At 40.1% G+C, this 19,379-nt stretch overlaps 1 protein-coding gene across 1 annotated transcript in view; it reads left to right on the top strand.

Moving 5' to 3' along the window:
* Positions 1-3,343: 3,343 nt before the first annotated feature.
* LOC127647811 (voltage-dependent calcium channel gamma-3 subunit-like) overlaps positions 3,344-19,379 on the top strand; it is a 48,108-nt gene continuing 32,072 nt past the window's right edge. The window contains exons 1-2 of the mRNA XM_052132290.1: positions 3,344-3,560; positions 9,304-9,372. Of these exons, the coding sequence (XP_051988250.1) occupies positions 3,344-3,560; positions 9,304-9,372 (286 nt within the window). The remainder of the gene's footprint in view (positions 3,561-9,303; positions 9,373-19,379) is intronic.

Raw genomic sequence — 19,379 nt, 5'->3', positions numbered from 1 at the left:
CTGTCTTGCATTGGGACTCGTGGTCATGTTAGTGAGTGTGATTACTGTGAGACGCAACTTAGTATGCATGCTGAAGCCAAATTCTTTGACATTCAAAGGCATTTGGGTCTGCCATAGCAAAGTAAAATGCATTTAGTTTGCAATCCCTTAAGAAAGGGTTGAAAGGAGAATTTTAATAAACGGTAATGAAATGCTGATATAAAAGGAATATGACAAATATCTGCAAAGAGAGCTCAACTCCTTAAACGATGAGCTGCATTGTGATTGCAACCTCAAGAACAAGATAAGAGTGAATATTAAATCCACAACGCAAGAACGTTATAACCTAGAAAATCAAACATGAAAAATATGCACAAATAAGGGAATTCATCAAATGTCAATGTGTGGAAATTGATGTTCCCCCGTATCAGAATTTCTTTTTCTGTCAGTTCTGCAAGAGGTCAAAATTCGTTGTTTTGGACATCATGTGCTTCTCTATCACCAAATACCCTTATAGCTGAGCAATCCTATTGCCACCTCCATCAGCAAATGACACAACTATGTGAACTGACCTTCATGGTGCTGGTCCCTCTAACATAAAATCCTACATCCCCATTTAAAGACAATCTGGAGCTCATTCACTGGCATTCATACAGGGCCAGATCAATCAAGCCCAGTGCCGCTGTGGGGAACAACTGTGAATGAGAGGTTAAAGAGGAATGTGAACAGAGGGGTTATCGTAATCACTTCACAGGATATGGCACATGGTGTATAAATGGATTCATCTCAAAAGCTTTATGTCTTCTTATTGCGAAGTAACTCTGGGCTGATGCTAGCTGACGGGTGAATGGAAAACCTCAGAGATTTGACTGTTTATTAGACAGCTTTAAAAATGATTACCACAGTACAATGTGGCTAAAGGTACACCTTAAGGAAAATTAGCTTTTTTTCTGGTCACAAAGTATATCAAGATTTACCCCAAATACCATACTTTCACTTATTGGACAGCTTTTGATTTAATCACCTTTAACAGGTGAAAATGACAAATAAGTATATGAGTCTCAAAATACATGTGATAATTCAGGGATTTTCATAAGCTACATACATTTTAAGCAAAACAAATACACTTTTTAAAAAGATTTTACAAATTACCTTGCAATGAAACTTTAGACATTACACGCAAATATATACTGTAAATGGATCAGGAATATGTTGCAAACATGTTTAGGGAAGTGCTGTGGTAGTTTTTGTTGCTGTTTAGTGTTTTGGTGAGTGTGCCTTTACTCCAAGGGCCTTTATCCCCATATGCATATCTTATATGCATTACTGTAATGTCATTCATATTGATTTCAGAATTGTATTATTGATTTGAATATGAGCCTTTTTAGGTCCACGGATGAAGTTGTTGTCAGTGACAAGAAGCAAGTCCTGCTTTACGGCATCGATTTATACGGCACTCCTTCCATTTGTACCGTCTGTCATTATCCTTCTAGAGATTTGTTGTTGAGCATTTGAATTATAAAGCATTATTCATTGGATAACTTCATCCTCAAAGCTTACGCTGGCTCTGGAGAAAAGCGGGAATTCGCGGTTGGGGGATAAATGTTCTTCCCGCGCAATGCGCGCGCATCATCAAGTGAACAAAACACACTACGATAAAAAAAACAGGAATGTCGTTTCCGTGCATACGTGGGCTATGTTTAGGGGCAACGAAGACGGATAAGTCACACTAAACGAAGGGAGGTGCTGTGAAAAGGCATATTCGAGGCACAGGTTACAGTGGGAGGCAGACTTTCGTCTGATCTTCACACAGTGCAGGAGGTGATGTACGTGTCACATTAGGTTTGACACATGCGTTTTTCATCTGCTCATTTATTTCACAACTTGGAAATATGTGCAAAAATGTACCCTGACCTAGCTCACAAAAGCACTACCTCGCTTATTTTTGTCACATTACGAAAGACTATGTCAAAAATAATATTAGGCTAATAATGGTAGGCCCTACTAAACAATGGCAAGTAAGATTTGTACGCAATTATTCAAGATTAGCAACCCCAAATTCACCGAGCATGCTTTGGTTTAGATCGCCTGCGATCATTGCAAAGCTTGTAACTTTTTGATTGTAATCATCTATATCCCCATGAGTCTACTGATCCGTAAAACTCCACAGATATGGATGGGTCTCCATGAAGGAAATCATTGAAAATGTCGGTGGCTTTTTAAGTACGTGCCTGTTCTCCAGGGTCCGATTTTTCATGCATCGCTTCGTGCCCATATCTTTGCATATGAAGGCCTTAAGTAGCACATTGGTTGAGCCAGGGGCGCTGTGCAGCCGGCGCCAGGGAGAAACTCAAGATATTAGACGAGAGGCTTCGTCCATTCAGCACCACGGACAGCAGCCAGCACGCGCCTCTCTCTCCGCTTCCTCTGTGGGCGGTGTTTTAAACGAGCAGATTTGGGGAGGAACGTGGGAGCTGTCATTGCTATAAGCCACATTTGTGGGGACCAGCATCACCGTTGACAGCAACGCTGTACGGCAATTACAAATGCTGGGATTATGTTAATTTGAATTATCGCTTTTTGATAGGTGCCTTCATAACGTTGCTGCTCTCCGTTAATCAAATTTCATAATTTTTTGATGTATTTTTTTAAAAATGATTATTATTCGCCGGATCACAAAGGGAATTTTGGACAAAAACTAGCTGATCGTGAAGTGGGATATTTACTCTTCTCTCGTTTTTTTTTAGAAGAAAATACCGGACGCATTCATTGAGGGAAGGTGTTTTCCGATGGATTAACAAAGGACAATATTTTCTATACTTTTTCTCTATTCATAAATAGTCTTTTTTTATTATTATTTTTTGTAATTTCATCAAACCAAAAATAATAATAATAAATAAATATATAAATATATATAGCGTGTGTATATATATAATCTTTTTTTAGGTAACTGTTCGCTCTAATATTAAATAGCCGAAATATCGTAGAATTCCTCAATCCTGTGTCATCTTCCAAGCTAGAACCTCCAGTTGCAATATTATGCGATGGTAATGAGAGACTGTTCTTCGATAACAGTTTTTCATAGAATGAGAAACAAAAAGCTCTCGTTCTCTCACTTCCGTGGATGCCTGTTTCTCAGCTTTAGCGATGGAAACATTGTGAGGAGGCATTAGACTGTAACTGACGGACGCTTTAGAGAACTTGAGAAGCAGCAACAGCGACCTTCTCGAGACCCTGTAAACAAACACATAATAATGGCTTTTGAAGTCGATTGGAGCGTGGAGTCCGCACACCAGACAGGCTAGGAGGTTTCTGAGAGACATTGAGCATATTGTTTTAACCCCCCTTCCTGAAATGAGGCAAAATGTTGATGTGTGACAGAGGAGTCCAGATGCTCATCACAACAGTGGGCGCTTTCGCCGCTTTCAGCCTGATGACTATCGCTGTGGGAACGGACTACTGGCTGTACTCACGGGGAGTGTGCCGGGTCAAAAGCAATAACGAGAACGAGACGAGCAGGAAGAATGAGGAAGTCATGACCCATTCGGGGCTGTGGAGAACCTGCTGTCTAGAAGGTAAGAAGAACCTCTCATATGCTTTTAAATGTGCACGATGGCATACCCGCTCCAAGTCTAATTTATGTGATTGTTTGCTATCTAGAACAAAACATATATTGGCTATATTTATATAACTAATAGATTTTTCCCATCTAACTGATGCTTGGACTGTGGAACAATTAATGTGACACATTGGAAGCACTACTAACCTCAGTCTATCACATTACCTGCATTTTACACTACAATACTTTAATCAATCGTAACTGTTTAAATAGTTCATTAAATGTTGACTTGACTGATGAAGATTTTGGAGCTCTCCCCCATGGCCACAAATCCAATCTTTTTAATAGTCAGCAAGATGATTGCAGCTGTCATATAACCAATAGATCAGTGGTAAATTGTCTAATTACTTACTTGTCAATCCAAAACAAAATGGGCAATCATATTGATTACCTTATATTACAGTTCAATAAAAACACTCAATCCTACAAAGTATAATCTGTCAGTATTGCAGTCACAGCATGCTTAATGTGTCACTGTGTGTTGGCTATTGCACCCAATGTTGACACCGTAATGATAATGACAACAATAAAGCTAATAAAATAGAAAAACAAGAATTAACCTGTCACATTCATCAAGGGCAGAATCAAACTACACTGAAAATTATTTAACCTATAAAATGTGCCTCATGGGCTTACATCTAAATAAAATGGTTAAAAAAAAGTAGTCAGAAATCTTATTTAACATCACCGAATCAACCTGAATACATGAGGTTACACCAACCAAACCAATGTTAAAGGTTCTGTCAGCTAGGAATAGCTTCTTATGGTAACAGTTGCAGGTTACTCCTTTTTACAACGAATGAGCCTTAAAAAGTAAGAGATTATTGTCTAGGGACTCCAGTCACCTGCCTGTTGTACTGACTCGCACACAAACCCATTCTTTAATGGAAATATGAGGGGAAAAGCCAGTTCAACTAGCAGCCTAAAGATTTACATAAGCAAACTCAACAAAATACCCAATAGAATTTGACAGTTGTTATAGGACTATATACAATGCATCCGGAAAGTATTCACAGAGCTTAACTTTTTCCACATTTTGTATGTTACAGCCTTATTCCAAAATTGATTAAATGTATTATTTTTCCTAAACATTCTACAAACAATAATGACAATGTGAAAGAAGTTTGTTTGAAATCTTAAAAAAAAAACAAAAAAAAAAAACAATGTCCATAAGTATTCACAACAAACTCAATACTTTGTTGAAGCACCTTTGGCACCAATTACAGCCTCAAGTCTTTTTGTGTATGATGCTACAAGCTTGGCACACCCATTTTTGTGCAGTTTCTCTCATTCTTCTTTGCAAGACCTCTCAAGCTCTATCAGGTTGGATGGGGAGCGTCGGTGCACAGCCATTTTCAGATCTCTCCAGAGATGTTCAATCGGGTTCAAGTCTGGGCTCTGGCTGGGCCACTCAAGGACATTCACAGAGTTGTCCCATAGCCACTCCTTTGTTATCTTGGCTGTGTGCTTAGGGTCGTTGTCCTGTTGGAAGATGAACCTTCACCCCAGTCTGAGGTTCAGAGCGCTCTGGAGCAGGTTTTCATCAAGGATGTCTCTGTACATTTCTGCATTCATCTTTCCCTTAATCCTGACTAGTCTCCCAGTTCCTGCCGCTGAAAAACATCCCCACAGCATGATGCTGCCGCCAACATGCATCACTGTAGGGATGGTATTGGCCAGGTGATGAGTGGTGCCTGGTTTCCTTCAGACATGACGCTTGCCATTCAGGTCAAAGAGTTCAATATTTGTTTCATCAGACCAGAGAATTTTGTTTCTCATGGTCTGAGAGTCCTTCAGGTGCCTTTTGGCAAACTCCAGGCAGGCTGTCATGTGCCTTTTACTAAGGAGTGGCTTCCGTCTAGACACTCTACCATATATATAGGCCTGATTGGTGGAGTGCTGCAGAGAAGTTGTTCTTCTGGAAGTTTCTCCTCTCTCCACAGAGAAACACTGGAGCTCTGTCAGAGTGACCATCAGGTTCTTGGTCACCTCCCTGACTAAGGCCATTCTCCCCCGATTTCTCAGTTTGGCTGGGTGGCCAGCTCTAGGAAGAGTCCTGGTGGTTCCAAACTTCTTCCATTTATGGATGATGGAAGCCACTGTGCTCATTGGGACCTTCAATGCTGCAGACATTTTTCTGTACCCTTCCTCAGATCTGTGCCTCGATACAATCCTGTCTCAGAGGTCTACAGACAATTCCTTGGACTTCATGGCTTGGTTTGTTCTCTGACATTCACTGTTAACTGTGGGGCCTTATATAGACAGATGTGTGCCTTTTCAAATCATGTCCAATCAACTGAATTTCTCCAATCAAGCTATAGAAACATCTCAAGGATGATCAGTGGAAACAGGATGCACCTGAGCTAAATTTTGAGTGTCATGCAAAGGCTGTGAATGCTTATGTACATGTGATTTTTTTGTTTTTTATTTTTAATATATTTGCAAAGATTTCAAAAAAAACTTCTTTCACGTTGTCATTATGAGGTATTGTTTGTAGAATTTTGAGGTAAATAATGAATTTAAACCATTTTGAAATAAGGCTGTAACATAACAAAATATGGAAAGAGTTAAGCGCTGTGAATACTTTCTGGATGCACTGTAAACATACACTGTAATTGAAATGTATAGTACATCCTACTAAAAAACATGACAACGGCTCATTCCTCTTGCTTATCTTCTTCATCGTGTTTCCTCTTTTTCCTTCCATATCTTCTTCACCCTCTTTCCTTGTCTTTGTCCTCTAGACAGATTCATTCTAATTCCATGCAGTTTAGGTCTGGGCAGCCCTGACACCGCTTGACTGGGAGCGGAATAATGTACTTCATAATGTCTTTTCAAACTTTGATTAATCTCCTGCCCCAGGGAATGCAGTGAGGTGACATGACTGCAGTGGGATGGGAAGATCCTCATCTTTAATTGAAAGGGATGGGCGCAATCCAATAGATGTGGCCATGGCAGATTACACAAATCCAGTGATTGACTTTTCAGTATTAATTTAATTGAAGTGAATGTCACTGTCACCCAGTGCAGCAGATAACCACAGCCAGATTGGATCCTTTTGAGGTAAAAAAAAAAAAAAAAGGATTCACAAAACGTATTTGCTTAATATAAATTAGGGATTGGTCTATTTATGTAGAAATCTATCAGTCTGAGTCATGGTCTATGCTTGCCCATACATAAATCTTTAAGGATGGTCATAATTATGCTTTCTGTTGGACAAGACTCTAGTATGCATGAGCAGCCACCCTGAATAAAACCATCAAATGTGTGTTGTTCTACTGACACTCATTACCTTCAACATATTCATCCATGCATGACAGCTTTGCTTTGCCTTTAGATGTAATTTAATTATTCAGTCTTGATGCATGTTTGTGCATATTGTTCTTGAGAGATTTTGCCTCTGTGTGGTTATTGTGTGTATGTTTTTTTTAAGAACCAATGAAATCAAAATTGGGGTTTTGTGGTGTTTAGTCCATTTTTGTTATAGCTTTAAAGTCATCTATATGGTAGTATTCTCCTAAAAGTTGACAAAGTTTTCTCTTAGCATATATACTCATAAAAAAATGGCAGTCTTTCTCATTTGGAAAAACAGACCAAAAACATTGAATGAATGAACGTTACACTTATACGTATAGGCTTTTCTGACACTACACTCAAAGCACTTTAGATGGTGAACAGGGGACTGTACTCAACCACACCAGTGTGCAGCATTCACCTGGATGATGTGGCGGCAGCCATAGTGCGCAAGAATGCTCACCACACACCTGCGTGGTGCTTGGGGGTCTGTATGTACCCGGAGACCCCTTAAAACTAATTGCCGCAATCGCGCAATTGAACTTATCGGAATCAGAGCCAATCAAGATCGATCAGTTTCTCACTGTTCCCCGGCCTCAACACACGCTTCGCAGACCCCCTGCCCCATCAACGTACTTCAAATAAGCACTCCACCACGTGCAACATCGTAAAAATGGAGACCCCCCGAATGTCGATCAGTAATTCGCACCCTGCACACCAGCAATAGGTGGAGAGGAGAGAGGGGAGTGATAGAGCCAAATCATGAAAGGGGATAATTGGGAGGCCATGATTGATGAGGGCCAATGGGGGAAATTTGGCCAGGACATGATGTTACACCCCTACTCTTTACGAGAAGTGCTCAGGGATTTTTAATGACTACAGAGAGTCAGGACATCGGTTTAACATCTCATCCGAAGGACAGTTCCTTTTTAAAGAATAGTGTTCCCATCACTATACTGGGGCAATTGGACCAACCCAGACCGCAAGGTGAGCAACCCCTGCTGGCCTCCCTAATACCTTTTCCAGCAGCATTCTTAGTTTTCCCCAGGAGGTATCCCATCCAGATACTGACCAGGCTAAAACCTGCTTAGCTTCAGCGGGCAACCGGTCTAGAGCTACAGGGTGATATGGCTGCTGATGAGACCCCATAATGATGCATCTTGCACTTACAAATTTATTGTCCAGTAAAATGCTCTCTAGGATGAGAAAGTCCCCTCTGTTTAAAACAATGTAAGCAATTTGAGCTAGTCTGGAAATTCCACCAGACTAGTCATTGAATTATCCATGCCCTCACTTTCCTAAACCTCATTAGTCATGCGCATAAACATATACACACTAGAATCTGTTGTGTTGGAGCAGATGGAGGGTGGAGGGTTACACTGAGCATTTTGCCATCTGAACCTGAGTGTTTCGTGGGAGCAAAACACCATACCAAAACTTACAGTATACGAGCATAAATGGGCTGTCCTGTATTTAGTATACAAGTTTATAGGCAGCCCTGTATATAATCTGCACAGTGTTTGGCAGGCAGAAAGTCTTCTGATTGGCTAAACAAACGATCTGACCTTGAGCCACTGAAATCTTTTCCCTCGCTGTTTACAGAGCCTAGGGTTATTAAGGAAACGGGTGTGATATTTCATGGCACTTATTTCAGTGAAATCTGACAGGCAATAGAGGCATATTCTGCATGTCATTTCATGGTCAATTACAGCACTATTAATACCATGAACTTAGTCTTAAAGAATCACATTACTAGACCAGCATTTCTGCAAAATTATTTTTACGTGGTTCATTGTATGTATCGCCGCTAGAGATGCTACAATCAAATCAGTAACACGGTAGATTATCAGTTTATAGTTTAAACATTTATTTTTCACCCTGTTCCTCACACAATGCTATCTTATGACATCTAGAAACTTTTACTATAGCACTTAACTTGTAACATTTTAATGTTTGTATTACAAAACCAACTACATTTACAAGCTCCACAAAAAACATGTGGTTGTTTTAGCAATTGCAATTTTCATCTCACATTTGCTTTTTGCTGCCATTGGTTAGGTTAAATTTTAAGGGTTAGAGTAGGGAGGTAGGTTTTTTAATTTTTAGTTAAAACTCATTAGAGTATTAACCTTAAAGGGTAACTAAACCCTAAACCAACTTTTTTTAGTTAATGATCTGTAAGAATGGGGCTTTATTAGTACTGGTCATTGATTCAAGTAATTTTTTTGACATTTGTGTATAAAGTGTTTTAATTCTACAATATATGGCGTAAAAACGTCTGAGTGCTGCCCTCTTCAGGTTGAACGGTGGCTACTGCAGTTGAATTTTCCTATTGGCTGTTGCGGTACTTCGTGACGTAAGCGGTGACAGCTGACGTAAGCAGGTTCCAGCTCACCACGCCAGATTCATGTACATGTCGTCTTGCGACCGTGTGAGGAATAATAATAACATAGAGTCTGACAGCAGCTGTCAATTAATCCGTCACTACGAGTCTCAGGTACCCCCCAGTTCGTTCCCTCTCTCCCCGCCGGGGTCTGCCCACTTTTCCAGCATTTTCAAATATTTCTAGTGGGTGGAGTCAGACTCTGAGCAGGTGTTTAGTTACCCTTTAAATACCAATCTGTTTTGAAGAAAATGTATGTTTGTGCCACTCAGTAGACATTTTACCTCTGAACTTCTGCAACACATGTAATGAACCATAAAGTCATTTTGCAAAAATATCACCTCAGTCACATCATATTCATGAGATCAGGCTGAATACTACCTCTTTTCTACTAGCAATTACAAGCAGCAAATCGTGGTTCACGGCTATGATGTAAACTAAAGGGCTATTGGCTATTTAAATTAAAAAAAGATTACCAGTCCTTTGATATGTCCTGCCCCAAGTTCCTGTTTCAAAAGGAAATACATTATCACAGAAAAAAGTGTGCTTGTTAAGCAATTTCATGGAGTCTTTAATAGTATATTAAGTTTGCTGTTTGCAACATGCACCAGAAGGCAGCTTGAATGCTGAAAGTCCTAAGTGAGGCCTTAGTGCAATATGGGAAGTGCAAGAGTGTGTTTGTGAAAAATGTTAGGTCATAGTGCCTTACAATTCAGTCTCCTTTCATGTCTAGAAGCCAGGTCTGTTAAATGCCCAGAGGAGAGTTCAAGTGCATCTCTCTGTGCCAATACGTAAATGACTCTGCAGGAGGTCTTAACAGCACTACTGATCGAGGCTTCATGGAAAAGCTGTACACTGAAGTGCGACTTGGGTTTGATGTGCCATAAGATTTGCTTAAGATCATGATCCCTGCCATGTAATTGCAGTTTAAATGCCAAAGGCTGATGGTACAGTCATACGTTTTAAGACAACATGGTATCGGACCATTAGAATTTCTATGAAAAATATGAATCACTGTGAGGATGTGATTCATTGCGCTCATTCAACGCCTCATTACAACTACAACTCACATGTCTTCTCTATCACAATGTAATTTTTGTTTGCTTTTTCATTGATACACAGTTGTAAAAAGGAATGAGATTATTAAAGGCATAGTTCACCCAAAATCTTTAGAATTTAAGTCATTTACCCACCTCCATGTTGTTCCTAACCAGTTAAACACAAAAAGAGATGTTAGACAGAATGTTTGTATCAGTCACCATTCACAATGAAAGTGATCACATCTCCTTTTGTGCCCCACACAAGAGAGAAAGTCAAATGGATTTGAAACAACATGAGGATGAATAAACGATGACAGAATTTTCATTTTTGACTGAACTATCCTTTAAATATATATGGCATGTTGCACAGCATGTCATCATAGGGGGAGACACATTATTTGTTATGTATGTAATAATAAGCGAGCATGCTGGTGGATTTTAACATGGGTTCATATGCTGAATGGAGGTGTAAGATTAATGCAGTACGTCCCCAAGTGCAGGTGGACCTCAAGGGAACGGTTTGGCCGTGCTCAGGATAAATGATGACCTGGGAATTGAGGTGGGAAGAGAGAGAGAGAGAGAGAGAGAGAGAGAGAGAGAGAGAGAGAGAGAGGCAAAGCAGGGAGTGATGAAGAGGGATTCTTCCTTTCAAGTGTGCACCCAAGCAAAGCCTGTCTCATGCTCTCTCATCACGCACACACATCTCCTTGGAAACCAGCCGCTCCCGCCTGCGAGATAGGCCCACTGCACTATCTCCATACCTTCCCCCATCCTCAACCCTGCTTTCCTTCCTCCTCCTCCATGAATACGAAAAGCAAGTGATTCTGCCTGTCCATCTCATGGCACCTTAAACATGTGTTGAACATGCATGCATCAGTGGACACGCAAATGTGCATATCAGCATGTGGACAATAAGACTGGTTCATTGGGAAATTAACTTGCAATATATGACTTCATAAGCACTCTTACACTGCCCCTCGAGACTTCACAGGCATAGTCATGTGTTTTTGCCTTTTTAAAGTGCACTAAAGGTGCAATTGAAAGGGCTGTTAGACTTGGAACAAAGGGTTGTGCTAATACACATGGTGACGGTGGACTTCATTTGTTATTGCCCTGGTAATGGAAGAAACTTGTCAGCATTTTGCAGAACATTGTTGTAAAACAGTTCAATTAACTGAAGAAATTAATAATGAATGTTTCTTTGTGTTAAAGCCCAGTCCGTATAACAGTAATATATGCTTTCACCTTTTTCATTTAGTGCCGCTGACATGAGCTCTTAAACGTTTTTGTGTAAGGACTTAGGAGGGGGATGTGAAGAGACTCCCATCAAGCTGATTTTACATGAATGAAAATGATGACTAGCAAGTTGACTACTTTCTGGGAAAATATATTTTTAATTTGTTTTATCAGGTTTGGATTGTGTGTATAAGATGGTAGAAGTAAACGCATGTATGATTTTAGTAATTAATTAATTTAGTAATTAGTTCATATTATTTACAACAATTAATTGAACAATGATTCAGTAGATTATGTCAAAATAAAGACATCTTTTTCTTATTTAAATTCTGTCAGGAGTACACAGTCAAGAAGTTCAGCACCTTTGAGGTGGGACAGGCTAAAATCAGCATTTTAAGGGTGGGGGATAAACCAGGTACATTTCATTCTTGGTTAATTTAGTAGTTTATTTTTGATAATAGTTTGTTTCAATATGTATTAGTTCTCACACAAAAAAAGAAGAAAATAAAGGATTTGGGCCTCTAAAAAAGATTTAGAGCATGAAAGTGAACCATATTCATCAAAATTGCAGCTATAATTAAGAATAGTCTATTTGTTGCTTTTTTTTAATAAAGTATGCTTAGCTTATGATTAATGTCTAAGGCTTTACAAAATCGATACGATTTCGATGCTGGCTTTTCCGTCTATGGCAGTGTGTTGATGTGGTGGGGACATGGCGTTCTGTGAAGCCAGCAGGAGAATGTGGACCACAGTGAGTCACTGCTGTTGTAGGCTCTTGCCTGTGATGCTGCCTCTGCCCCTGGCTGCTATGACCTTTGTGAGGCAAATTACTCTTGATAGATCCTCTAACAGCATTGGTTAAGCTTGCAAAAATAGCTCCCCACGTCTCCTTGCCATCTCAGAGGCTCAGCGACCAGAGATAACACGGCCGGCCCCCACTCCTGTGAGTCTGAGGTGGTGCGGTAAACCCAGCACTCACAACTGCATTCATACAGGCCTGCTCAAAATTTACAAGACTGCGGTTTGGGCTAACTTCAATAACTTGGCCCTTTTAAAGCTGTCCAGCACAATCAATCACGATTTACTCTCAAGAGGTAAACACATCACTGATCAAGATTGTTGATGAGGAACTGGGTTCAGATCAAGCAAGGAGAATTATATCTGTCACAGATGTCTGGGAGGTTCCAGAGAGGGGCATTACCCATTTTGCATGTGAATATAATGAATTTAAGTACTTTACCGCTGTCTTGACAATCATTGCATATTTCATTTTCTGTTGGTTGTGCACGAAAATCATCAATCAACATCGAATATGTGAAACATTGTCTCTTGCAATTGTGATTCCTGTGCTTATATATTCATGCCGCCACTGTGCATTAGAACATCTGTCTAAAATGCACAGTTTTGTTATATATAGAGCCCCCCACACACACACACACACACACACTAAATCAAAGGGATAGTGTAATGGTTCGGTAGAGGAGGATACATGAACAAGAGTAACAAACATTAAAACTATAATCAAACAGGACATCAATCTGAAAATACAGAAACTAAACACACATGTCTCTCTCCCTCTCTGGCATCCCTGGCTCTTCCCTTATCTCCCTAACCTCTAATTAGGCAACTCAGCGCCGGGCGTGTATCCTCAGGGCTTGGCCACACCCTCCTCCTCGTCACACTCTTCCACCACCCGATTCAGGCTGGCGCGCATATCAAAACTGGCTTACTACCCCCTCTCCATCTCTGGAGGGGAGACGCTGCCATTCCAGCCATTCCGCCACCCGATTGTCCTCCCTGCCTCCTGAGAATCTGAGACAGATGAGGGGAGGGAGGGGGTGAAAAGGAATGCTCTTCTTCATCTCCCATGGGCAAGCGGACAGTAGTGGCTTCTCCGGTTCCCGCCAGATGGCAACGGCGAGGTCTCGCAGACAGCGTGTCCTTACTCCTTTCCCGGGTTTCGGCACCAGTGTAACAGTTTGGGAAAGGAGGATGCAGGAACTGGAGTAACAAACAACAAAACTTAATTCAAACAGAACATAGCAACATAAACACACACACAGAGCAGCTGCATGTGCCTCTCTCCCTCTCTGCATCCCTGGCTCTTCCCTTATCTCGCTCCCACTGATTAGGCAACTCAGCGCCAGGCGTGTATTCTCGCAGCCCGTCCATTGCCCTCCTCCTCGTCACAGATAGTTCACCCAAAAATGAAAATTCTCTTATGATTTACTCACCCTCATGATATCCCAGGTGTATATGACTTTCTTTCTTCACCAGAACACATTTGAATAAAAATAGAAGAATATCTTAGCTCAGTAGGTCTTTAAAATGCAAGTGAATGGAGATTTCTCATTTAAAGCTCCAAAAATCACAAACAGTCAGCATAAACATCATCCATACGACACCAGCTGTTAAATTAATGTATTCTAAAGTTATACGATCACTTTTGGTGTGAAAAAAGATCAATATTAAGTACTTTTTAACTCTAAATATTCTCTTCCGTTAAGCTTCACGAGAAGTCAAGCGGTTTCTCGTGTGACTTATTCGCTTTGTCATGATGCAGATGCAATCTCACATTCTACACTCGTTTAAGACATCCAGGATGATCCCACAAACGCACAAATCTGTAAAGAAACAGATAAATACAGATCTAAACCAAAACCAACCAAGCTATTGAACTGCATTCCTCCTTCTCACTTGTAAACAGCCCTGCTCTTCCGGATGTGACGCACTTGCGTCAATTCAGGAGTGTTTCAAATGTCAATGCGATTACGTCAAAGGCACATACCGCTACTGACAAGAAGCATGATTAAGAGTTCATGATATTGATCTTTTTGCACCAAAAGCGATCATGTCGCTTTAGAATACATTATTTTAATAGCTGGTGTTGTATGAATGACGTTTATGCTGATTTTTGGAGACATCAACTTGCATTTTTAGGACCTACTGAGCTAAGATTTTTTTTCTATTTTTCTTACAATGTGTTCTGGTGAAAAATTAAGTCATACACACCTGGGATATCATGAGGGTCAGAACTATCCCATTAAGCACAAACGTGAAACTCCACCAGTATTTACTGTTCTACAGCATATTATAGTTTTATGGATGTTGGCTGGGTCCTCCTTTAACCTTAGTGTAGTGGAGCAAACTCTTTTGGATGCGTGCCCACTGTATCCGTAAACACACACATATACACACAGACCTGCCAGAGACACTAAGTGGCTTACATTTGGCTAAGATGGAAATGCCATGGCCGGGATGGATTACAAACTGGTTACTGTAAAAGGGAGTGCTGAATTAAGTAAGAAACTGTATTAAATTGACAAGAGGGACATCGTGCCAAGAGAAAGCAAGCCTGAAAAATCTGTTTGCGCAAACACTTTTCAATGAGTGTTGATTTAGGTGATAACAGGGCTCCTCAGAATGTGTTGCTGGCAATCCATCTTTGTGTGTGTGTGTGTGTGTGTGTGTGTGTGTGTGTGTGTGTGTGTGTGTGTGTGTGTGTGTGTGTGTGTGTGTGTGTGTGTGAGCGTGTATTTATCACTTTGTGGGGACCAAATGTCCCCATAAGGATAGTAAAACCCGAAATTTTTGACCTTGTGGGGACATTTTGTCGGTCCCCATGAGGAAAACAGCTTATAAATCATACTAAATTATGTTTTTTGAAAATGTAAAAATGCAGAAAGTTTTCTGTGAGGGTTAGGTTTAGGGGTAGGGTTAGGTTTAGGTTTAGGGGATAGAATATAAAGTTTGTACAGTATAAAAACCATTATGTCTATGGAAAGTCCCCATAAAACATGGAAACCAAACTGTGTGTGTGTGTGTGTGTGTGTGTGTGTGTGTGTGTGTGTGTGTGTGTGTGTGTGTGTGTGTGTGTGTGTGTGTGTGTGTGTGTGTGTGTGTGTGTGTGTGTGTGTGTGTTGTGCGTGTACTGTGCGTGTGTGAGTGTGGCCCACTTGTTCTGCCACTAGTTTTGTCACCTTGTTGCCCATCAGAAAGGAGACATTCTGAAAGACAAGGCATCTATTGGGTGGGAATCAGAAGGGATCTGGTGATACAATATTATATTGATATATGAGTCATGGTATGGTAATATTGTGATTTTGATATTAAGTGTAATGTCATTTGAAAGTGTGATATATTGAGATCTTTGACTATCTTGTTTCTCTTTCATCTACATTGACTTTGATGCATGGCACAATTATATTCTTAACACATTCTGAGTTTGGCTGAAAATAACTAATTAAGTGTGTGTTGACATAATGCTACAGTACATTTCGCCTTTTCACACACTTGAGATGTTGTTTTACAGCAGTGGGTATCGTGATTCATTCCAGTGAGTCGAGGCTTTAAAATCCATTTACTAAAATGATTGGTTCAGTAGCCATTTCTGCATATAACGTCTTTACGCCAGAAGGTGGTGACAAAGTAGCTTTGTTTGTGTTATGAGTGAGTCATTGAATCGCATTGATTCAACTTATTTGTTTAAAAACACAAAGTTGTTCACTACCTAAGGAATGGAACTTTAAAGATTTGTTAAAAAAAGCTCTGTTTCGTTCACAAATAAAATACTACTAATGTTTTAGTCAAGTGAAATGCAAAATATTGAATAAATATGGCAGAATGATGAACTGCAAAATGGAAAGACAGAGGGGGTGCATGTCCTGAAAGGTTGAAAACCCCTGCTCTGTGTAGTGGTAAAATATCACAATACTCTGAAAAAAATCTCCTCTCTGTCCAGTAGGGGGCAATATGTACTAAGACTGTGAATCACCAAAAACAGAAGATGAAGAAAAGGAAAGTGAAACTGAAGTGGAGATTGACTGTGCAGGGAGGAGAATTTACAGTTAAAAATAGGACTTAAATATTGATATGTTTCTTACCCACACCTATCATATCTCTTTCTGACATCATGGATATTTGGATTACTTTTATCCTGCCCTTATGTGGAATTTGGAGCTTCAAAATTTTGGCACCCATTCAATTGCATTGTATGGACATACATCGCTGAGAAATTCTTCAAAAAATCTTAATTTGTGTTCAGCAGATGAAAGAAAGTCATACACATCTGTGATGTCATGAGGGTGAGTAAATGATTAGAGAATTTTATTTTTGGGTGAACTATTTTGAACACTATATTACTAGAACAACATACAAGCAGCTTTTAAAAAAACACATGCACACACACAAACATGCATGAATTTACACTTAACCACTAATATACAAGCATGTATGTATGCTCACACTTTGCAATTGTTATAACTAAACACTGAGTTTTCTGCCAGACTGCCACTAACAACAATAGGTCGAGCAGTCCCAAGGTCCTTTGCAGTGTCAAACACAAACTTTCACACTCCTTGGTCAAACACTGATTGTGTTAGCCCCTGAGGTTTTTCTCTTAATGTACTTAGAACTCAATAGTATTGCTATGGCTCTTCAAAATAGGACCCAAACAGGCCTGTCCGCAAAAGTCACCACAAGAATTGTTGTGGCTTTGGCAATGAGTAAGTGTCTTCAATATCTGCAGCATGTTCACCTGCAGGGGTTCATAAACTCATCGCTGAACAATAGTTATGGCTGTGTCCCTGTTTTTATGAGCTATCTGTCTTGTGTTTCTGTGATATCCTGGTGTATTGTCATTAGGGTGCCAGCTGAAAGAGCCGTGTTCCTCCCCTGTGTTATTAAATGCTGTTATCTCTCTTAAGCCCTAGTTGTTTACTCGGTTGCATCCACTCATATGGAACAGTCTATGGTATATAGCATATCGATGTCCAGATCTACATATATTCCTGAGCTCTTGTATTTTAGCCTATGTGCACACTACAAGACTGAATTTTTAAATGTATAGTTCACCCAAAAATGACAATTCTGCCACCATTTGCTGACCCTCATGCCGTTCCAAAACTATATTTATTTCTTCCAGGGAAAACAAAATTAGATGTTAGGAAAAAATGTAAGGGACTGACTGTCTAAATCCCCATTCACTTCAGCTGTATGGAAAAGAGCTGCACAGTTAACATGCTTCAAAATGTTTATTTTTATTGAGTGGAATAAAATTAATTCATGCAGGTTTGTGATGAGAAGGAGGGTGGGGCCTGACCGTGATTGCACATGGCCTGCCCCCAATCGGGCTAATCAGCCGAGGAGAGGGAGAAAGCCGAGTCAGATGTGCCAGTTCGGGAAAGAAAGCCATACACACTCACGGCCCGGCCCCGCCCTCCTCCTCGTTTTAAACAACATGAGTGTTAGTAAATGATGACTGATGAGTTTTCATTTTAGGGTGAATGAACCCATTATGTCTGTGATAAAAAAAAAATATAAAAAAATAAAACTAGATTACAGACTAGTATTGGATGTTACAAGTTTTTAAAGCTGGTTTGAAATCTGGTTGATCAGTCATCAACGACCAGCACCCAATGAAACTGGAGAGCAAGAGGAGCTCAAGGAAGTGTGAAGTGATATGCCATCAAGCAGAACCTCCCCAACATCACCCCAACCTCTGTTTCAACTATATTTTTTGTCTCTTTTTTCAATTCTGTGCAAATAAGTACTATAACGACCGCAAGCCCTTCCTCCACGTTTTTGTTGACATCATAGCTACAGGTAGGCAGGAACATTATCTTGTAATTGACACACCTAATCTGAAATTAGTTGTGTAAAATGCTAACCAACACAACAAATATACAAGCCTTGACTCTTTAAATGTGTGCAAAACAGCAAGCTTTAGTCATGTTGTGTGCGCTTTATATTATTGCCCTGCAAAGCCACTACACATTTAGTCAAAAATCGAGTTATGACAAAAATCAGGTCTCTCAGATTATAATCTGTTTTATGCAAGACAGGTTTGGCTCAACTATGCTCAGATTCAGAGAAAACAGAATGATACCATTTTATAAGAGATAATTTTCTCAGTTTAATTCAGGGCACATTAGTGTTAGTAAGGAAGAAATGGGAAGGGAGATGAGGGAGGCATAGAAATTAATATTGATATATGGATGTATATGAGTGTGTGTCTGTGTGCACTGTGTCTATTTCACCTGTGCGTGAACACTGGCAGCACTGCTAAAGTGCTAACAAGCCAATAAGTCCATTAAACTCAATGTTGGCCTTCCCCTGATGAGACCTCTCTGTGGAGAATGGGCTGGCAGAAACCTTTGGTTGGCTCATGCCGGCAGCTTCCAGTACTGCTCTGTTTTCATGGAAAGTTAAATCAAGCATGTTGGCTCTAAAGAAAAGCCATGAGATGAAGGCCATTCAATGTATGTGTCAGGAAATCTGCTTTTCAGATGTCCTTCATAGCAAACCACAGTGTCAGCATTGGCTGATGTTTGACTCACATATTCAAACCAGCTGGCTTTGAGTCCTTTCCATACGTACAATAAACGTTTAGCAGAACGTTCGTCATCCCTTGGATCAGGCTCCAATGGTGTCAGGCAAATGTTTATCAACTGAACATACGGCCTTTAAGCATTAGCCCCACACAAAACGTGTTAACTTTCATGGTTCTGCTGTCGGATGTGTTGCAGTAAACCCAAATATTCATGAGCTTAGACTTTGGAAACCAAAAAACAAGATTTACTAATTGAATTACAAATACGGAATGCATCCCACTTTAAATTACACTAAATACTGTCATACCTCAGTCAAAGCACTTTGGCCTTGCTGGGGTAAATTTATAGGTCTGCTGTTCAAACAAGGTACCCAATAAACTGTCAGGTCACAGGCCAGTTTGAGGTCGGTTTGTCATGTTTAACTTAGGGTTTGCATAAGTGTTCGTAATTATAAATATTGTATATAGCAAAAGAATCATTCATCCACAGATAAAAAA

The sequence above is a fragment of the Xyrauchen texanus genome, chromosome 8 (assembly GCF_025860055.1).
Source record: "Xyrauchen texanus isolate HMW12.3.18 chromosome 8, RBS_HiC_50CHRs, whole genome shotgun sequence".
Lineage (NCBI taxonomy): Eukaryota > Metazoa > Chordata > Actinopteri > Cypriniformes > Catostomidae > Xyrauchen > Xyrauchen texanus.
This window is presented reverse-complemented; position numbering and strand designations above follow the sequence as displayed.